The 21,330-nt window shown below is 29.2% G+C and overlaps 1 protein-coding gene across 2 annotated transcripts in view; it reads left to right on the top strand.

Annotated features, from left to right (window-relative positions):
* LOC130894004 (integrin alpha-PS2) overlaps nt 1-21,330 on the top strand; it is a 187,836-nt gene that overhangs the window by 100,527 nt on the left and 65,979 nt on the right. For both annotated transcript variants that reach the window (XM_057800485.1, XM_057800484.1), the window contains exon 4: nt 19,885-20,005. In XM_057800485.1, the coding sequence (XP_057656468.1) occupies nt 19,885-20,005 (121 nt within the window). The remainder of the gene's footprint in view (nt 1-19,884; nt 20,006-21,330) is intronic.

Raw genomic sequence — 21,330 nt, 5'->3', positions numbered from 1 at the left:
TCTCCATAAAGTGACATTCAGAAGATAATTTTCATAAATTATAATTATTTATTGCAAATACTTAAACAATCAAATATTTATTAGAGAATTAATTAATAAATAAACAAACATGTGTACTACATATATTCCCCTGAATTAAATATTCATTAAATATTCATTTTTTTTGGGATATCTGAAAAGCTTGGTATATGCAACACCGGTAAACACAAGGAACTATAATCTTTTTTGTTAGATAAGTTGTAGGCTAACCAACTAAACTTTTTACATTTCACTTTTTCTTATGTATGTAACACGATGTTCGACAGTATACAGTTCAATTAGGAATGTTTCCTTTTCATGTACAACATCTATAAATCCATATATTTCCTAAACAGTAAACTTGAGTTAAACAAAGAATAACTTTTTGTTAAAAAATGTATTGAAAAATTTCATTTTCAATTATTACTTATGTCAACAAAGCTCTCAGCTTTGAATTAAATAACAACCTTTCATTTACATTCACTACTATTTTTTCGGAATTCAGATATTTTGAAATAATTCTAAAAATAAACTTCTTAGACATATTTATAAATGAACTCAACCTAAACTTCGTCCTGCCACCTACGTCAGAGATTTTATACTCTTGTGTATTTGTTTCTCTCATTCTGTAGTTGAAGAAAATAGACATTGCATTGTGAAAGGAACTATTTTTGGTATGATTAAGTTAAAGCAGCTTAACCCCCCATACCCACTCTCACATATAAAACTTATTCCACGTTATTGTATACAAAACAAATTGCACTTTACAAAAATAGATCTCTTTGCTCCTTGTTAGAAATAGTATGTGGGTGGTGATTGTACTTCTGCAAATCACAGTGCAGTTCTGAACTGAAAAAGTAAGGGGCAAAATTTTATGTAGAGTCCTAACCTGTAATAAAAATGTTCCTTGTTACAGCTGTCATTTAAAATATTACTTTAAGTATTTCACAAAATAGAATGAATGAGAGTCTCCATTTAAATTGGACCGAACATACGACATGAGTTATTGATTGCCTATAATCCAAATAATCAAATCTAACTCATTATTTTAATCATCTCACTTCCACACCGATCGAGTTTTCTCCTCTCTAGTAATTTATTGAATACTTTCTTCATCAAAATATCGATATATTTGTAGAGAATTCATTAGCAAAATCGCCTTGGGAGATATCTTGAAAGCAAATTTTGTTCAGAAATGAAGAAACGAGGGTGTTGCTGCTAGATGGCGTCAGCTAGCATCTGAATTTTAATCTCTTCAAATCCAAATATCACCTTTATGTTTTGGTTCCAACGACCACCCAGATTTACTAATAAATTATTTTCAACTTAAATTATGGAAAACCCTTGCAAAACTTTGGGTTAGCTTCTATCTGGATATGACACTTTGGCAACAGTACGTCTGAAAAAATGTTAAGCGTATATACAAAAAACCATCTCCATCATTGATAAAATCATTGTGATGCGGCATGTCAATCGAAAAAGCTCAAAAACTGGAATTGTAGACGAAAATCTCAGAAAAATTATTAAGTTACAAAATTACGTTTACTGGAAACAGTTATTTGAAAGTCCATAATACACTTTTCATGAATGAAATAAAATTTCAAATTTATAAAATACGTTTTTCAAATTATTTAGGTCTAGTTATTGTAGTTTTATAATTGAATGTCCGCTTTTCAGATATTTCATAGTGAAATTAATGTAGTGTTAGTTTGATGATTTCTTAATCTATTTCTTAAATATCGAAATATCCGTATTTGTCCTATGTAAACAGCATCACAATTATTACAAGAAACCTGACATATTATTACTTCTATTATTGTTGTATTTTAAATTTGATGTAGTGAAATATTTTGATGTCATTTATAACTTGTTGTAATTTGTCTATTGTTTATAATATTTGACAATCCATCTTCTAAATATATTATTTATAATATGTCCGGAATAATTATTTTCTCTTCATAAAGTTTTTCTTTTATAATTTAAAAAGAAACACACATCTAGAAATTTTACCACGTTAATAAAACTGTCACTACAACATCAAAAGCTTATAGAATAAAATAAGGAAATTATTGCTCAGAAAACTTCTGAAGTAGGTACGTAGAAATGGGAAATCTCTGTTAATGGTGAAAAGACATTTGAACAATTTGATGGTAATTTATAATTTTAGAAATTCAAATATACAATTTCAAAATTTGAATTTTGATATAGGTGATATAAGACATATGAATTAATATTTCGGGTTTTTCAATATGAGGTAATAAGACTGAAATTTAGTCAAGTTGTTTTACAAAAATGAGATGGTACATAAAACGATTCAAAAATATACTGAATCCACCTCGAATTGACATGAAATTGTATTTCAATATATTAATGTTTATAACCATTTGACGATATCTCAATCTGATTGATTTCTTTTGCATTGTTACATTGACCTTATAAACAAATAAAAGAGATTTTCCTAAACACGATCTATAAAATAATAAAACCATTGTTAAGAATGTTTATAATGCTTTGAATAATGAAAAATAGTTACATACCAATAGTCAAAAGCCGAGATGAATATATTCGAAGGGTTAAGACAGTAGTAAGTTAATAATTAATTTTTCTCGTGGTTTAACCACGAAGGAAAGAAGTAGGTGGATTGATTAATGTACGATTTCATTTGTAAATAATCACAAATAATGTATCATTTCATTTATTTTTGTTTCTCATTGATTACATTGGTTATTGCAAATAGCGAAACGCTGAAACGTTAACAAAGCTTGCACTTGATTAATTTTGTGTTGTGTCTCACGAAGCAGATTTGAAGAAATTTCTTGCACACTATTTTTTTCCTTACTCTCAGGAATTATTTTTTGGCAAAAAGTAGATGATGTTTTGGATAGAGATTCTTCTGAAGGTATTAAAATAAATTTGAATGAATAAAAAAGTTTATAACAAATTCAAAACACGTATTAATTTATTATTATTTTCGATACACATTTTTCAATTGAACATGATGAACTAAAATGTACTCGTATATTTCAGGCTTTGAAAAGTATTAAAATAATAAGCAAATACACAATAAAATTTTCATCACTAAAGAAATTATTGTCCAATCACCTCATATCTTCTGGTTTGAGTTGGAATTTCTGGAACCGTTGGTGATATTCATAGAGAATACACTGTCTGACGCGCTTTTCGATAACCAAGTTATCATCTTCAAAGACTGAAGGTAAACTATTTACTTTCAGTTTTCCACAACGACTACATCAAATATAGTCGCAAGTTTTACTAAATTGACTTTTTACATATAACGAGAGATTCAGAAATGATGGTATACACATAAAATACAATTATACAATTTCACAAAACAAATAAATCGAAATGAGCCATAAGCTTGAGTAATAAAGGTGGATTATGCATACAAGTAGGGAAGATGATCGACATTCTGATATTTAAATCGACGTTCCTCTCGGTAATTTCATAGATTTTTATGTTAAAAGATATTATTTTTGATATGTAGATTTATTTATTTGGCAGTTTGCTGATAGGGTTCAACCTTTTAAGTTGAAAAAAAATTTCATATATATGTTTGTTACTTCAGTGGTTTCTATATTTTGTTGTTCGTTAGGAAACTCATGAAAGATACTTATTTCAAATACAAACAAAAGAATCATTAAATAAAATAAAAATTGATGAATGTGGTTATATACATATACATACTAATCCATCGGCTTCGGTAAAACGATCTACAGTCAATATTTCTCAGTAATTCGACCGACCGAATCAACTAGTTAACAATGTTTACGCGTTTATATCGTTTATATGCTGGTAGTGACAATGATCACGCGGTTATAATTGTTTTAACAGAATGATTTGCTGATTTCAGGTTTTTATGGTTGCATCGATCCATTAATGTGTCCATTTTTGTTTTCGATGGAATCAACCTTTAAATCAGTCAGTTAGGTATCTTTTGGTTATGTAAATGTACATTTTCGTTGGTAGCGAATTAGACAGTTTCACAAGCACCAAGTTTCATATAACATAAAGTAAAATGGAATTTAATCGCAAATATTTTCGTGCGATGATTTTATATGACTATCGACGTGGATTGAACCAACAGCAGTGTGCCGATCAAATGTCTTCTACATTTGACAATGAGGCACTACCTCGAGCCACCGTGTTTCACTGGTTTTCCGTTTTGAATCTTGGTCGAATTTCGTGAATGTCATCCAAAATTGGTTGATGTACCAGAAAACTTTGCTATTCGTAAACTGATCCTGCAAAATCGTCATGTGACATACCATGAGACTGAGGCATAATTGGGAATTACATTCAATATTGCATGATCATTGGGCAGTCAAAAAGATTTTTTGGCATATTTCAACAATCGCTCAAAACGAGTCAAATCCAACATAAGTTGCTCATGTACTAAACACGTCGAAGCAAATGGTTGCCTGTTTTTTCAAAATATTTGAACATTTCGCCACCGTTCCATTAGAGCAACGTAAAACGGCCAATGCTGAATGGTATATCAGTATTTGTTTGGCAGTAGTGTTCGAAAAATTAAGGAAACCAATCGCAGAAGACGTATCTTTCTCCACCACGACAATAGAAACTCTTAACTTCTCACACATCAGTTCAAACAAAATAGTTTTTAAACAGTCAGAACATCGAATTGATAGGTCATCCTCCGTACAGTCCTTGTTTGGAATCCAATGATATCTTCTTATTCCCGCAGATCAAAAATAAATAAATTGCGAGGTTTAACACCTGAAAAAGCGGTTGATGCGTTCAAATCACATGTTTTGGAGGTAGCTCAATTGGAATGGGAAAAATGCTGGGACAATTAGTTCAAACACATAAAAAAGTGTATTGATCTTAATGGATAATATAATTAAAGCCATACCCATTATAAATATTTGCTTTCATTTGTTTATCTCAAAACTAAAGTAGCAACCCTAGTATAAAAAAGTAAAATTTTATGAACGCTCCAATAATTGTAGCTTACGGTTTATGAGAAATACATTTTCAGAAAAAAAAACTCCTTGTAATATATATGGAAATAATGTGGTTATACAATAAATATTTCTTTTGGAAACATGAAACTGATGTAGGATTTGTCTTACCCTTATTCTATATAAACCGTACCTGATGTTGATAGAGCCAGGCCACAAAAGGCACTTTGAAAGACCTTTTCAAACAGCGGGAGATAATGATAATGATTACTCACAATTTGTCAAGTTTTTACAACAATTTGATTAAATTCAAGAAATAATGCAGAAATACTCGGAGAATTCCACTGGACGAGTTTTTTTCAACTAATTTCAACATCGTCGCGGGTATTTTAGCTAATTGAGGTTCTCCACGTGATTGTCAATTTAACAATTTAAGAATACCACTGCTTCAAAAGTGATTCTTAAGAATTCTGAATATTTTCAGTCATAAAATGATTTCTTTCTCATAAAAAAATTAACAAAAAAGGTTAAATGAATAAATAGAATGTTTCACAAAAATTGAGCGTGGACTACAAACTAGAAAGGATGAAAGAAAAAGAAGAGAGAATTTACAATAGGCAGTAAATTAAAATGAATTACAATAAATTAAAATCAAATTACTGAAAAACCGAAAGGTATGTCGTTCTCGAAAGATCCAGTGGCCAACATAATTAAAACAAGATAGAAGTTACAAAAGTGGGAGTGAAAAGTCTTATTTTTGATGATACATACAGGGTGATTGATTAGTGTAATAAAGTTCGGGGCCTCTTTTGTCCTTTTAGTTATAAATTTGAAAACTTGAGGGATTATAGCCATCATCATTTTGAATCACAATCTTACAGGGTATTACAGAATTTTGTGCCTTATCAAAGTTACATTATTTTAATTGAAACACCCTATATTTTATTCTATATTTGGAATAAGCTTGACTTCTCCATTACTCTAATATAGCATTCTGATGAGGTATTTAAAAGTGTTTAACAACCTGTAGAGGTTGAATCGGAAATACAAAGAAAAAACGAGTATATGACAAATAAATCACAGGAACGTAACAATAAAAAACATTTACTACAGTATACGTAAACGTATTTATTATCACAATAGGTGTTCAAAATAACCTCCAGATAATTTGTATGCATGTTTGATAGCGATAATTGAAAGATTTACTCACATCACGAAGTATTTCTATAGAAACATTCCGAAATTCATTCCATATTACCCCCATCATGTCATCATCCCTTGTTGGAGGCTGGAAATACATAATACAGGTAAGCTTTTATTTACGTCATTTATCATCCTTCGACAGTTTCCCCGAACAACTTCCTCAATAAAATAATGATCTTGACTGCTGTCATCTTTTGGGAATTCCAAGGATATAGCGACTACGCTAGTGCCAGTTAGCGTTCGCTGGGGAAATTTTAACATGAACCAAATAGTGACACTCTTCGGTTTGGGTATCAAGCCTGAACAAGGATTGCTACTCCACTCTGATGGGACGTAATAACGTCGAAACCAGTAATTTGTTACAAACAATATATATATATATATATATATATATATATATATATATATATATAAATTTTACTTAAATTATTTATTTAGGTCTTGCTTATCATTTAAAGATTTATTTTGTAAATTATAATAAAACTAATAATAATAATTTAATTGACTACTGCTATATATTTCAGATGTAAGGACTAGGGAAAAATAGATTTTTCTTATTAGAACAAAGTTCTATTTTGATTTTATTCTTATTTTGATATTCAAGATTAAGGTGATCTATTGATCAATATAAATACGCAAAATGTCAGTGTCAATATCATAGTCTTAAAGAAAAGTCGAAACGTCAATTTTATCTATCCAAAAATTATTAGAATAACTAAAAAACATAACTATATTAAAAGGTCTAGGAAATAAAAAATTCAAGATATGTATATATATAGGTCTTTTCTGTTTCAAAAAAGTTTTGAGAACTTTTATGATTATTGTATTACCTCTTTGCCATTATCGACCCTAATGAAGGAATTATTTTAATTATAATCGATCGTCATACATAAAACAGTTTTGTAGAGAAAAGCTTTGTAAATGTATGGTATTTTACAGAAAACTTTAATTAAGAGTTATAACAGGTGCGACTAATATATTTATCGGAAATATTGATTTATTGGACAACATTATGAATATATTAATAAAATGTTTATAAATATCAAATATGTATATATTTATATATATATATATATATATATATATATATATATATATATATATATATATATTTATTATAATCAGTGTGAAAATTTGTGTATCATTTTGATTCATCTATATCAGATTGGCAACCAGCTATTAGCGTTAAGTGTCATAAAAAAGAATGAGTTCTTGATCCAGTTGATACATGTGTGTAAGTATGTACAGGTTTGGTACATTTGTACATTTGAAGAATGTGTGTTGAGATTACGATACAAAATTAATAATAAATTAACGTCAGTACGAGTTTCCGACTTTTTATTGGAAGACATGAGAAAATACCTGAAGAATATTACAAGTAATAAAGGATATCAATCAACATGTCGTAGCGCTTTGATATGTAACGTTAACAAGATCAGACGGATGTTTTTCTTTGGTTAATATATATAGGGTAACAAGAGTCATATAGGATGTCCCAAAAAATAATTAAACAAACCAAATATACGATTTTTTGAATGGTATTCTATTTATTTTTATAACATTTCTGGATGTTGTGCTATTCTTGGGATATTCGATTTTTTGCGAGAATGGGGAGTTTAATTAATTTAGACAAGTGAAGTTCACTTTACTTCGATTGGAACTTTTATATTTTCAATGCAACCTATTTGTAACCGTTGTGAAGTTATCAACACTACATTCAAAATAAAGTTATTTATTTTACAAGAGAAAAAGTAAGTAAAATCTTTTATAATATTGAAGTCAGAAAATTGTCGATGTGAAATTAGACTTGTGTTGCTAAGAAAACTTTTAAAGTAATCAAATAGCTGTCAATTTTATTGCTTATTTTCAATTGGAAATTGTCTGATTTCGAGCTTTCTTGGACACCGCCAAAATAAGTAGAAGTAGCCAAAGTAACGTTACAAATATTATTGCCAGATAAATCGCAGAAAATGTGCAAGATCGTGTATTCATAATTCATGAAATGGAAGGTAAAAGAAACATGCAGTTCTTTCTCGGAGACGATGCTATAGGCTTATTATTCGAAACTGGTAAAACAACAAAAGTCATCGACAAAATGGGAAAGGTTACAAGTTCAAGAAAGCTTATTAGATTAGAAGATTCAGGAATGTTATTAATTGTGAAACTTAAGGAAACAAAGAATGATAAAAACAGGAGATTTGTAGTTGGAAAATATGTTTAATTTTACCGAAGAAATATAATTTCAACTAAAATTCGACTATTGTACCGAATAGTTCAAGAAACGTGTCATTCATGCAGTGCACATTCAATAATTGCACTTTCGATATAAAGGACTTTATTGTATAATCAAATATCTACCGTTGCTTATGTCTTTATCTATAATCCGGGAAAAAAATTTTTCATTCTAGTTACAATATTATATAGTTTAGGTAGATAATTTTAGTTTTCTTTGTTTTTATTCTAACGACAATACTTTGTAGAAAGAATTAACCAACTTTATGTACATGTAAGGTATATGCACAAAAGTATCCTGAATCAGACCAACCGCAAAAGATAAGATTTAAAATGGTTCTGGTCAAGATTTCGTGCTATAAGTAGTGTTGCATACACGAAGCAAAGAAGACGATAACAGGTACCACCGAAGAAGACAATGAATTAATTCTCGATGTTAGGATAGTAGGTGACAATCCGAACACAAGCACCAGAAAACTTGAGTTATATACAAGTTTAAGTCAATCCTGTGTTTCTGGGATTCTTAAAAAGCACAAATACCATCCGTATTATATTCACCTGCATCAGTGTTTATAAGGTGATGATTCACCACAAAATATGCTTTTGATTATAGGTTTATTGACTTATGGATATTGATCGAGAGGAAGAATGTACTTTCAAATTATTATTTTCATCATAATGGTCTAGGGAATATACGTAACGTTTACTATTATGACTGATACTTGTCTACACTGTGAACCGTCAGAATTAATAAAGCATAAATGTCTTTGGTGTGATTATGGAGAATAACTTAATAGGTATCTGTTTTTTTCAAAAGTCACTTGAATGGATGAAAATTCATTCGGAGATCTTTCCGAACATAATCCCTTTAACATCAGAGTAAAGCTGTGGCCGCAGATAGATGACTTATTTCATTAAAATTGATGGAGAAGAAGGGGAGGTCCATGCAGTTAGTATAGAATAGTACAGTATATAATACTCCGCCTACCCCAATGATATGAAAATTCAAATTAGTAATTTGTTTATTGAATTACACCCGAAATTTGAAGAGATTTCAGATTATAATTTCATCGTAGGGTTTCACTGTGTATTGCAGTAGATGGTGGTCAATTCAAACAACTTAATAGTTATTCTTATTAATTTCTAATTCAAGTAAAGTTCAGCATTAATATAAACCACCTGGATAAAACATTTTTGATTAAAAAAATAAATTATGTTTGGTAGTATTTATAACTGTAGAACGATTGGAGATACGTATGGGTATTCTTTATAAACTAGGAAAAAGTTCCTAGTTTATTAGAATTCAAACTGCCATTAAACCGTTAGAACCCATTTAACATTTTCTTCCATTTTATTAAATTTTGCCTCAATCAAAAAAATGGTCACGACTCTGTGTTGTGCTCATCGCAAATTTCTCAACACCTAAAAGTGATGCCATGTAAATCTGTGGTCTCTTTAACACTCGCTATGGAGGCGCGGCATACCAAAAGCTATTGAAAGACTTGTATGAAATTAATTCAGAAGTAATGTAAGCAGCTATCTATGTTTGAGCCGGTATTTTAACCGTATTCAGCATAGTTCTTCGCCATGGTTGAACTGTAAAAAATCGAATGAAATATGGCTTTGATGATGACCCCCTTGGCCGGTAAGAAATTATCGTGTTGATTTTTTCATGTAAAATGTCGAGAATTCTTATCGAAGGTAAATTCTTTAGTGAATCAAACATAGTTAATGTATTGGAATTTTTAACCTCGTAGTTAGAATCTTGGTCTTTTGAGGTTTGTTTTCAAAACTTTTTCAATTTATCATCTAAAATTGAATCTATTGATACAAAAAACTCATGTTTATCCATTCGTAGATAGTAAATCATCTTTAATTTTAAATATATTTACATTTTATGAGAAAATTGTAGAAGACATCTTTTAAAATTATATTTGACCAAAAGTATCCATAAAAGTAGGTAGAATAAGGTATAGCAGCACTTACTATACCTTTTTTATGAAAATGAATGTTCTTACTAAATATTTTCATTACAACCTAAGAAAATATATGAAGAGCATCCCAAATTTTATATCTTTGTCTATGATGTAATGTATTGAATTGTATTGTATTGTAACTCTAAATTAATAATTTTTTTTAATTGTATTACCTATTGACTGAATGCTTCATTTTGTCATAACAGTTAAATTCGTCTAAATGAATTTTTACTGTACGATTAGTATGTTTCGACGAGGCGATTAGCCTTAGATTAGAGTTTGATAAATATGAGACATAGAACTAAACATTTTTATTAAAACCGTATCGAAACAATAAGTAATGTAACTAATTCTTATTACAACGTAATATTATACAACGTATAATTCTTAATGAAGAATTATTTTGTATGCCATGATTGTTTTTAAATTTGGATTAAATTCTTATTGTGAAATTGTTTCCATAGATATTTCATATTTCTTATTTTGATGCATATTATTATTTACAAAATGGAAAAATTCCTTTTCATCACTTTTGGAACGTGTTTCATTAAATACCATATGATACAGTATGCAATAAAATACTTAATAACCAGCAGTTTTTAGGTGATGTATTATTAGATGTTGACGTATTTATAGTAAAACCTATAACACATGAAAAAATTGGCAAGCTAAATTATTTTCATTAGATAGAGTTACTAAGGAACCCAGAAATTTTTTTGTTGCGCCAATAAAAGTTATCGTTATTCAATCTTTCGATTTTCTCATTCATAAATATTATTTTGTACTAGCACCTACTATAAACAGACCATGATCAATTGTTTTTCTTGAAACTGGAAAGTATCCAAGAAGTGTCTACAGTGTTAGGCTCGAGGAAATTTTAGGTAAGACGTTCAAAATAGATATTTATGAATCATCAGCTAATTCTGAATCTATTCAGTTTTGTTTATCCAATGTTATTGACACTGATGTGATAATACTCAGTGGATGAACAAATTGTGATTAATCTCACTACAAAATAAAAAACTGGGACCATTCTCTTTTTCTGGAATATGATGATATGTTTTAAGAATTTTCTAATTTTTATAATTGGATGTATGTTGTTTAATATTTTTATCTGTTTTTAAAACCGATTGCTAACTAGAAAAGACCTGAAATCAAGACGATTTATCAATCAAAGCATTTGTAACAACTGAGAAGTTAAAGAAATTATATAAAGAAATTTAGTTATATAAAACTAGGGAGATATTGGAGACTTATATAAATTTGTCGTACTTCTTAGACCGTGCTATATGTTGTCTTGTTAAATCTTTCTGATTTTAAGTCTTATTTGATGAAAAATTATTTTCAAAAGATAATAAAAATTGACGTTTGGGTCTATTTAGGTCTCTATCAAATTTTGAAAAATTTGATTTGCCATTGAAAATTTGCATCATATTGATTAATAGATCACATGAATATAAAAAAATCTGTTTTTTTCGAAAAAAAAAAAATAATGTTTCCTTAGTTGAAACATATCGAAAATATATAGTATAAATTGAAGAATCATATATCAAGTAATTTGTAATGATTGTTACGCTGTTGACATCAGTCATGTCAAAGATACGGCCCGCGGGCCGCTTCCGGCCCCTGGGTCCTTCAATAAGGCCCGCGATCGCAATGTGTCACAGAAAGAAGAATCATGTTTTTAAGAGATTATAGACGAGAGAAAGACAGTATCGCCATATTTCAGCAACAAGCAAGTTATAATAATATATATAATAAAAAAAGAGAATTTTTAGAATTACTTCACATACTTGAGCTGTCAATGATAAAAAGGTCCTGAACAATTTTATGCAACTAGGAATAATTGATTCTTGTTGCTATTCAAATTTACTTGTAGGTTAGATTAGGCTAGATCGTTATGAACGAAGTTTAATATTTATTATTCAGATTATGAATGACATTAAATTTTTATAGGTTAGATTAGGATAGGTCGTTATGAATGAAGTTGAATTTCATGGGTTAGGTAGGGTTATGACATTGAGTTTTTCGTAGAATATTTTCAAAATTTTAAAGATATGCACAGATTACACTAAGGTTACTTAAATCAATTTTTTATTAATACAATGATCATTTTGAGCAATATATGTTGTTTCTAAGAACAAACACTTTCTGTAGTTGTCATAACTGTCACAGATTCACAATTCATAGAATGACCTTCATAGAAAACGAACATCTGTCTGAATATAATTTGCTGTCACTTTTGTGAGAGATTATCCTATAAGTGAGTGACCTCTCAGATGATGTACTCCTTAATCACAATCATAAACTATGCTAGGCAATTTATTGGATAGTGCTCTATCTTTGATATTAGTAAATGCGATGGAAATTTTGTTTGTAAGCTAGCTTCAAACTATGTTCTTCAAAGATTCCGGAGAGTTTAAGAGTAACTTATTGTATATATAGTAAGATATGAAGAACATAAGTTTTCATATAAAAGTTTGTGAAGTATTTTTGAAATATTTGATTAGAAAATTTAGGAAATCTTTTTCTCATAGTTGGTAAAGACTTCGTTCCGATTTACATGCATATATAGAATACTTCCAAAACATCTCAAGTTACTGTTAAGAATTTAAAATCCTGGTTCAAAATCAAATTGAATATGACGAAAGAATATAATAGAAGATGCTTCCTCTTACAATGTCGAAAATAGAACATTCTTCCCACTTTTCTACAAAATAATATAAAACATATGAAAAATGACTTATACTCCAGAAACAACAGACAAATATAGACTAACTATAATCAACTATAATAGGTTAATATGAAAACTTCTAAATACTGAAAAACAATAATCAAACTTGAAAATTATCTTTTAAAATTGAAAAACCAACTAATTGATACAACTAATGAATTTATTTATGAACACTCTGAAAACTGAAGACAACAAGTTATTTATAATAAATTATCAAATCAAAAACAAACAAAAGAATAAACTTATTAATCTTATTAACAATAAAATTTATTCAGTTCTCCAAAACCAAGATTAAAAATATTTAATATACTCAGATATCTAGGGATATTTTACAGTTTCTATAACTAGGACCAAAATTTTCTATTGAACCTATAATTATTAAAGATATTTCAATCAAAACTGTCTTAGCCAATATTGATACATATCCATTTTAATACAAATTAAAAAGAGGAAATATCGTTATAGCTATAATAACAAACATTTTATAATTATTCAAAATTCAAATTCAAAAGTTAAATCTAAATTTGATAGTCATACAATTTAACAAAGGTAATGTCACAGTTATAATGGAGAAACTGCAATATTTAGTTTATCTGGAGAACTAATTGGAAATAATATATCACATAAAGAACTTACTGATAATCCTGCTCTTGAAATTTATTAAAAAAGTTCTTAACAAAAAAGAAATTCACAAAGAAACTAAAAAGAAGTTAATAAACTATATTATTACCACCGAATCATGTTCTCTTAGGTTTAGATGTTATATCTCTCTTTAGTTCTGTTCACTTAAATAAATTTCTAACAACTCTATAACACAAATTGAGTGATATAAATAAAAATTGCATACTTAATAAAGAAATCATCATAATAATAATAATATCATAATTAACAATATTGATTCCTAATAATACGTACTTTTCTTATAATCTATCAAATTAAAACAAATTAAAGTTTGACTTTGAAATTTAACATGACACTATACTGTAGTGTTTACCTTGGTAAGTTTCTATTTTCGGATAGAACTTTTAGAATCTGTGATATATGTTTAGCAGCTGCTATACTTTTCACAGGTGCAACCCTGATTTTTCTCTTTGTTCTCTTGGACAGTATTATAGATATCCGAGTACATAAAATTGAATATGTATACGTACAGGCAACAATCACACGTTCAATGGATAATAACTTAATTTTTTTAAAACGTGTTAAGGATTCTCACAATCACATAGTGAACAATAATTGATCTATTTGTTATGAATAAAATGTTCTTAATAAAGATTGTTTCTAACATTTCAGGCTCGACTTCCTTCACAAAATCTTCGATTGAAGTAGATTTTATAAACAATATAACAAAATAAATGAAAATACCTTTTAAAATATGGTAAGAACTAGGGACTATTCGACAGAAAATAAATTATAATTTGACATTGATTTAAATGATATATACAAATCATATTGATCTGTCATCTAATAATGCAAAATTCGCTTTAGGAGTGCTATTTTTAAAAAATTAAATGTTGATTACATATATAGCGTAAGATGTATATCATAGAGTCAATAAACTGTTTTTATGTATAATAATTGATTTTATGAGCATCATAAATAAAAACGAATTATAGAAACAAAGGGATATGTACAGTGGTATGAAATGATCTTGTTCAAAATGGATTTCTTTGTAAATTGTCAATATCATTAATATATACGATTCAGTCACCAATCCTTAACAAATACGACAGTTCTACATCACTGTGAAAATGTAGGTGGTCTAAATAAGATGTCTACACATACTTGAATCCGGCTTCACATCTTTAAGTAACTGTGAAAGATACCATGTTTGATTTTATAATACCATAATCATAATTTAGAAGTTTATAGTAACGCATTAACAAGTAGTAGCTTGTAATGGTGGACATGTTTATCCAAACGTAATGGTATAAACAGTTTTATTTATGCTTTGTGCAGTAATTATAAAAAAATCTAAGGCATATTCATTACTGGCGAACAACTTTTAGATTAGAAATCCAATATTTAATATTAAATGTTATTACTAAATTTCACATTCCTCGTATAGTTACATCAAAAAATAATTAATTTAAGAACAAGAAGAAAGTCGGGTTGTTTCATTATTAAAACTAGTTTCTGTACCTTCTTCTGTAATATTCACTCACATTGCTCACTTAAAACTTCATAAAAATCGAAAAAACAAAGATAATCAACAAAAAGGAAAGTTGATATTTAGGTTCTTTTCACTGTGTGAGTTATATGTGGTTTTGTAACCTGATTGTACAAAGTATGGGGTGTAGAGGTAAGGAGAACCATCTCAATGTATCGAAACGTGTCTGTTGAAAAGAAGTAAATCTTCGAAAAATAATTTGCTGATTACGGATGAACATTTTTCTCTCATAAGACGTTCTCTTCCTTACCTCTATTCTCCATAGTAAAAAGGTATATGTGTGATATTTGACAAAAGTTTTGAACTCAAACAAAAATATTCTCAGAAACAGTTCACCTGCAAATATTTTAATTAGTCCTAAACTATCAAGAATCGAGAAAGCAATTGACAGTTCAAGAGTAAATGTTTGATAAGTGATTCGAGTTTAGAGAAAATTTAGTATGTTGAGATAATAATATCAGAATCTGTTTAAGAACGATCTGATGGCGATCCATGATGTGAAGTAAGTGGGATAGTTACTAAAATAATTAGGGAAATTAAAAGCAAATTCAAAGTCGCAGATGAAGAAAGATATTGATAGAGTGGTAGGATATTCGGTAGGAAATATCGTAATATCAAAATCAAAAACTTAATAATTTAAATCTACAAAAAGATGATGGGACGGGTAGGACATGAAAAGAAACAGAGTAAGTCTTGCACGATAGATGTAACAAAAAGTATAAGTAAGTTGTGATTACATTGACACTAAAAATTACACTGTCTAACGCGCGTTTCCATAACCAAGCTGTGGTCTCCAGAGACTGAAGGTAAACAGTGTGTTCAGTACTACTTGCTATAACCAAAACTGGAGTTAAAAGAGTCAAAAGAAATATGTACTCACAATACCTTCATTTAGTATGTCAAGAGTGATATATGGATTTTAGTTTACTTTCAGTCTCTGATGACGATAACCTGGTTATTGAAACGCGCGTCAGGCAGTGTAATTGTGAGTGTTGGTGTAGTGGTGGTGTAAACAGTGTATTCAGTAAAAAGGTGTAAGTGTTTATGGGTGTTATAAATGCTATTAATTAAGTACTAAGCAAAATAACTTATAAAAATGAGAATTAAAATATAAAATACTTGACGAATATGAAAATTTGAGATCCGAGAAGACTGGAAGAGCTATACCAAGGTTTTCATTAGATTTCGCGACAATATCAATAGAACAATACGTAACGTGTCAAATCAATAGACCTGGAAAGGTCTCAGTGCGATAATAACTTTTACTCTGACATGACGCAATAAAATACACTTATGATAACTCATATTATGGTTAGTTTGTTGAAATGAATTAAGAACTGTTTTATTATTCTTATAGTATGATATGATATAGTATGATCTTGTAGTAAGATATGAATAGCAGACAACAAATTTTAAGTAGAGCACTAAAATCAACAACCTGATGTAATCTACATAACCCATAGAATATGCGGAAAAGCAAAGTATGATTTTTGTGTTTGCGTACTTGAAAATATAGTAGATTTGGATGAAAAAATAAGATATGCATAAAAAACTCATATTTTAGAGGAAAATAGCCTGGCGGTTTTTAATTGAAGTATAGAAAATAGAGTCAAAAATGGTTTAGATATTAATTTATTTATAGTTCGTTAACTAAAAACTTTAGGTTGTTGGGATCTATGACTATATTTTTATAAAATTGACAGACGAATAACTTTTTTATAGAGACTTATGAGTTACAAGGGGACATTAAAAGTGTTCTAGGCGAATTAATTTGAACTTAGAACGATTTTTGCATGGCATAAAAAACTAGAAATTTCAAAGTCTGCAATTTACTGTTTCAGAAGCCTGTCTTATAGAGCATTAAATGTAGATTACTGAAAATAAAATTTATTAAAAAATATTAATTCTAATTTTCAATATTTAAAAGTTTATTTTTTTATTAATTAATTTTTATATTGAACAGAAATCATTTTCTTTATTTATTTGTGATATTTTAGTTCTACTAACTTATTATAAACGTAAAAAATATATCTAAAATATATTTTGAAGTGAGAACAATACAACGATACATAGAACGTCTATTTATTGCTGAAATATGTGGTTTACGTATATTTTCTCATCAAACGTAGTGTGGTGCTATGATGAGGTGAGTTTTTGGATGCTTTGTTTAATTATTAAATTTTCAAGCCATTGAAAAATTAAAGAAAACCCAAAAAGAAAAAAAATTCGATAGAATTTATCAATGAGCATTGCGAATCAAGTAGTAATACGAACAAGATTTTCCATGAAATCTGATTTATTCATACCACATTTCAGTCTCTATTAGTTATAGAAGCACTTTCCAATAACTCTGATCCATAAAAAAAATGTTTTGTATTAACACAAGAATGAATAGCATATTGTGATACAATGGTCCTATACAAATACGAAAATATATAAAAAATAATTGTAACAAGTAAGGCTTTTAAGTTACATTCATAGAACCATATTCATTGGTAAAATATTTAATATTTATTAAAAAGATAATTTCACGTTTTTGAAATCGTATATATTGACAATATTTATATTTTACATCTAATAAACATGCCTCACATCTATTAAAAATAAAAAAAATCTCATTAAATATTAATTAGCTTTACTTTCTCCTTTTATGAGAGGTTGGAGTTTCTCTTTTTAAAAACCAACAGTTAATCACCTATCATGGCCGAATCCGATCGTCCTTGATACTGAAATTCCATTGTTTTAATATTTTGGAGGAACCTTTCACCCTGCTAATCACTGACAGCTCCCACTGAAAAAATGTCAGCTGGGAATTTTCAATAATATTCATGCACCAAGGGATTTGTAGGCGTCTATAAGTTCATCAACTAACTGTTGGTAATTTGGATCCATATAAAGTGAATATTCTCATAATTTTCTTTAATCTTCACAGAATGAGCAACTGGTATACACGGCTTTAAATTTCCATTGTGTAATAACACTGCTTTTAAACTGTATTTGGACGAGTCAATAAATAGTGACCAATGACACTACAACTAACATAGCACGCATGGGGGGAGAGGCACTGCTTGTCTTGGTCTCAAATTAAAGTACCAAAATATTTGAAATATGCTTTTTTCCATTTTCGGAAAATGGCGTGGCTTGCGAATTCACCAGAAATTTTCCACAAATATAACAAAATTTGTCAGGAGAAGATTTACAACTGCAGCGCGTTTGACTCGACATTTTCGCCTTTATAATCACTTTTTGCACTATGAACAGAGAACCACTTACTATGAAATTCAACAGAATATATAAAATTACCTACCTGCTAATGTGAACAAGGATAATTAAGCTATTGAAAAGTGGTACGTGTTATTTTCCATTTTAAAAATAAAGGTTTCATCTGTATTACGAAAATCTTGTCGGCCAGGTCGGCCAGTGTAATCTTCAGCTATTAAAAGAACTTAAAACTGATAGAGATTGATTTAGAGGGTATTGCAGAAGCTGCCCAACACAAATTAAGAAGTCAATTAATGAGTGTAACTTTGCTTTGTCTTTTTTGATGATGATAGTATTGAAAAGAAAAAATGATTGACAACTTAACTGCAGACAATCATCCAAGTAAACTACAAAGATTAAATCTACTTGTCGATAGAATCATGTCATCTGACTTATGTGATTTCTTCACAAATAATACAATAAGAAAATAATTTCCATTCAATTTGAAAATTAATTAGATAAAAATAAAGTAAAGAGTATATAAAAGTTTTTTCTAACTCTAACAGATCTTGTAAAACAAATCAAAATAAATATTTTTGAATGAAGTTTTTGATATCATCATCATTCATTGCCCTATAAGATAGCATTAAGACTAAGTCTTTGAAATTGCCACAAAACCCATTTAAACATATCTTGTCACAAAAAAATCGTTCTAATTTCACATTTTCAACTTTATTTTATTTACTTTAACTGACGACCGCCTGGATATTTTTCACTAAAGATATGGGTATTCTATGCATACCTTAGTTTTTTTCCTTATCTATCATAATATTTACAAATATGGGTAATCCCAGCATCATTTTTTCTAGAACAAGAAAAAATCTTTCTGAATATCTGAATTGTTTCCTTAAAGCCCTAATACAAACACTACCAAAAATCTACTTAATCCTTGACATTGCCTGTAAATATATTAATGATAAATCAAAAATAAAATCTTAATATCAACCTTATTAGCTTATAGTTTCCGAATTTAAAAGAAAGGAAATTACCTCTTGCAAATCCTAAAATATATTTTATGGCTTAATAGACCGGTATAATCTAAAGATAAATACCAAACCCAATTTTTCTTGAAGCCCAACTACTAAGAGAAACTTGATCTACAGAATTAATTCACACCTGACCTAAAATACATACTCTATGCAGCACTCACGTACTCACACAAGCAGACAAGACAACATAGCTTCAATCTTACTTTGGCCAGCTGCAAAAGTATGATCTCAATCATTTTAATGGAGTGTATATGATTCTAAATATCAATTGTACTAAATTGTTCATGTCTCTACAGTACTGATGATAATAGAAAATTTAAATAATATTTATGATATTGAACATGATTTCTTTTCATTACAGGCTTGTGCTCCGAGATATATATGGTTTACAAAAGATTTGAATCGCAGAGACCCCGTGGGAACTTGTTTTGTGTCAAGTGGAGCTTTTGATAATTTTGAAGAATATTCTCCGTGTAGGACAAGTAAGTTCGTATCTAACAAATTTTTTAAACGGAAATAAATTATGATTGTTAGTTTCCAAAAGCCACGATTTAAATAAAAAAACATTATAATTGTCGAGGTTTAACTCCGCAACATTTTAAGGGAATGGAAACACTAATAAAGTTTTTAATTATATTTTTTCAATAATAATAATGTTTTTATAATTGTTTTACGCATTGTAGTAATCCTGGAACTACCGCATAATATAGTAACCCTGCTTCATCCACACATACTTTTTTCCTGTTGCATTCGTTTATTACATCTCTTTCAGTAAATAGTTTTTAGATGTGTGTTAGCTGCACTCGTCACTAAAATGAAGAAGCAAAATCAATCAATGATTAGGCGACTGATGTTCACGATAGAACAGCTCAGCACAAGAAGCATTGAAAGTGATTGGTGATTACTCTATTAGCAATGCAGAAGTATTCCGCATGAAACATTCAAGGAGGTGCGTAGAAGCATACGAACTAAATATCTACTGAAAAACTAGCGGCCAGATTTCAACTCAATATTTCGTGATGAGAAAGCTCTGTGCAAAAATGATTCCAAAGAAATTTTGAGAAGATCAAAAACCACGTCGAATTACAATTGCAGAAAACTGTTTGTAACAGGCAGAGAGAACAGTGTTCCTACACTGCTCGATCACATGCTCATCTATTTCTTTGACAGCATAGGACTGGTCCATAAGGAGATAATTACGCCTACACAGACCATGCATCAAGAATTCTATCGGAAAGTACTTGATAGACTTCGAAAAAATGTCATTAAAGTGCGTCAAGACATTGTAAGCAATTTATGCTGCATCACGACAATGTACTCTGTTATTGCACGTTGAGTGTGCCGCAGGTATTAGATTTCGAAATGATTCCAGTGTTCTCTCAGCCACTATATTCGCCGCATCTATAAGACTGTGCTTTCTTTCTTCTCTACAAAATCAAAAAGGTTGTTTAATAATTAATATTATTAGAGAGAAATAAACATTAAAAACAGGTGATTGTAATCCATAGGTGAAAGTAAAAATATTTTTCCAAGTTATACCTCGAGTATGTTCGTATGAAACATTTCTATAAATATTGTGAATATACTGGGTGTATACTTATATTTCCACTTTTAAACAGCTGAAGGTGGAAAAGTTCAATTTTACAATGCTCCATTTCTCCACAAGGTATGAAGAACATTATGTCATACTGGTATTTAGGTATAACGGTTTAAACCTTGATTTTTAAAAAACCTTACGTTCAGAAAGAATGATTTTAATATGAAAACTCAACAGTACAGCTACAGTAGAGCTACATCTTACAAATCC

Source organism: Diorhabda carinulata, chromosome 5, assembly GCF_026250575.1.
Source record: "Diorhabda carinulata isolate Delta chromosome 5, icDioCari1.1, whole genome shotgun sequence".
Classification (NCBI taxonomy): domain Eukaryota; kingdom Metazoa; phylum Arthropoda; class Insecta; order Coleoptera; family Chrysomelidae; genus Diorhabda; species Diorhabda carinulata.
Note: the sequence above shows the minus strand (reverse complement) of the source record. Positions and strands in the feature narration are given on the sequence as shown.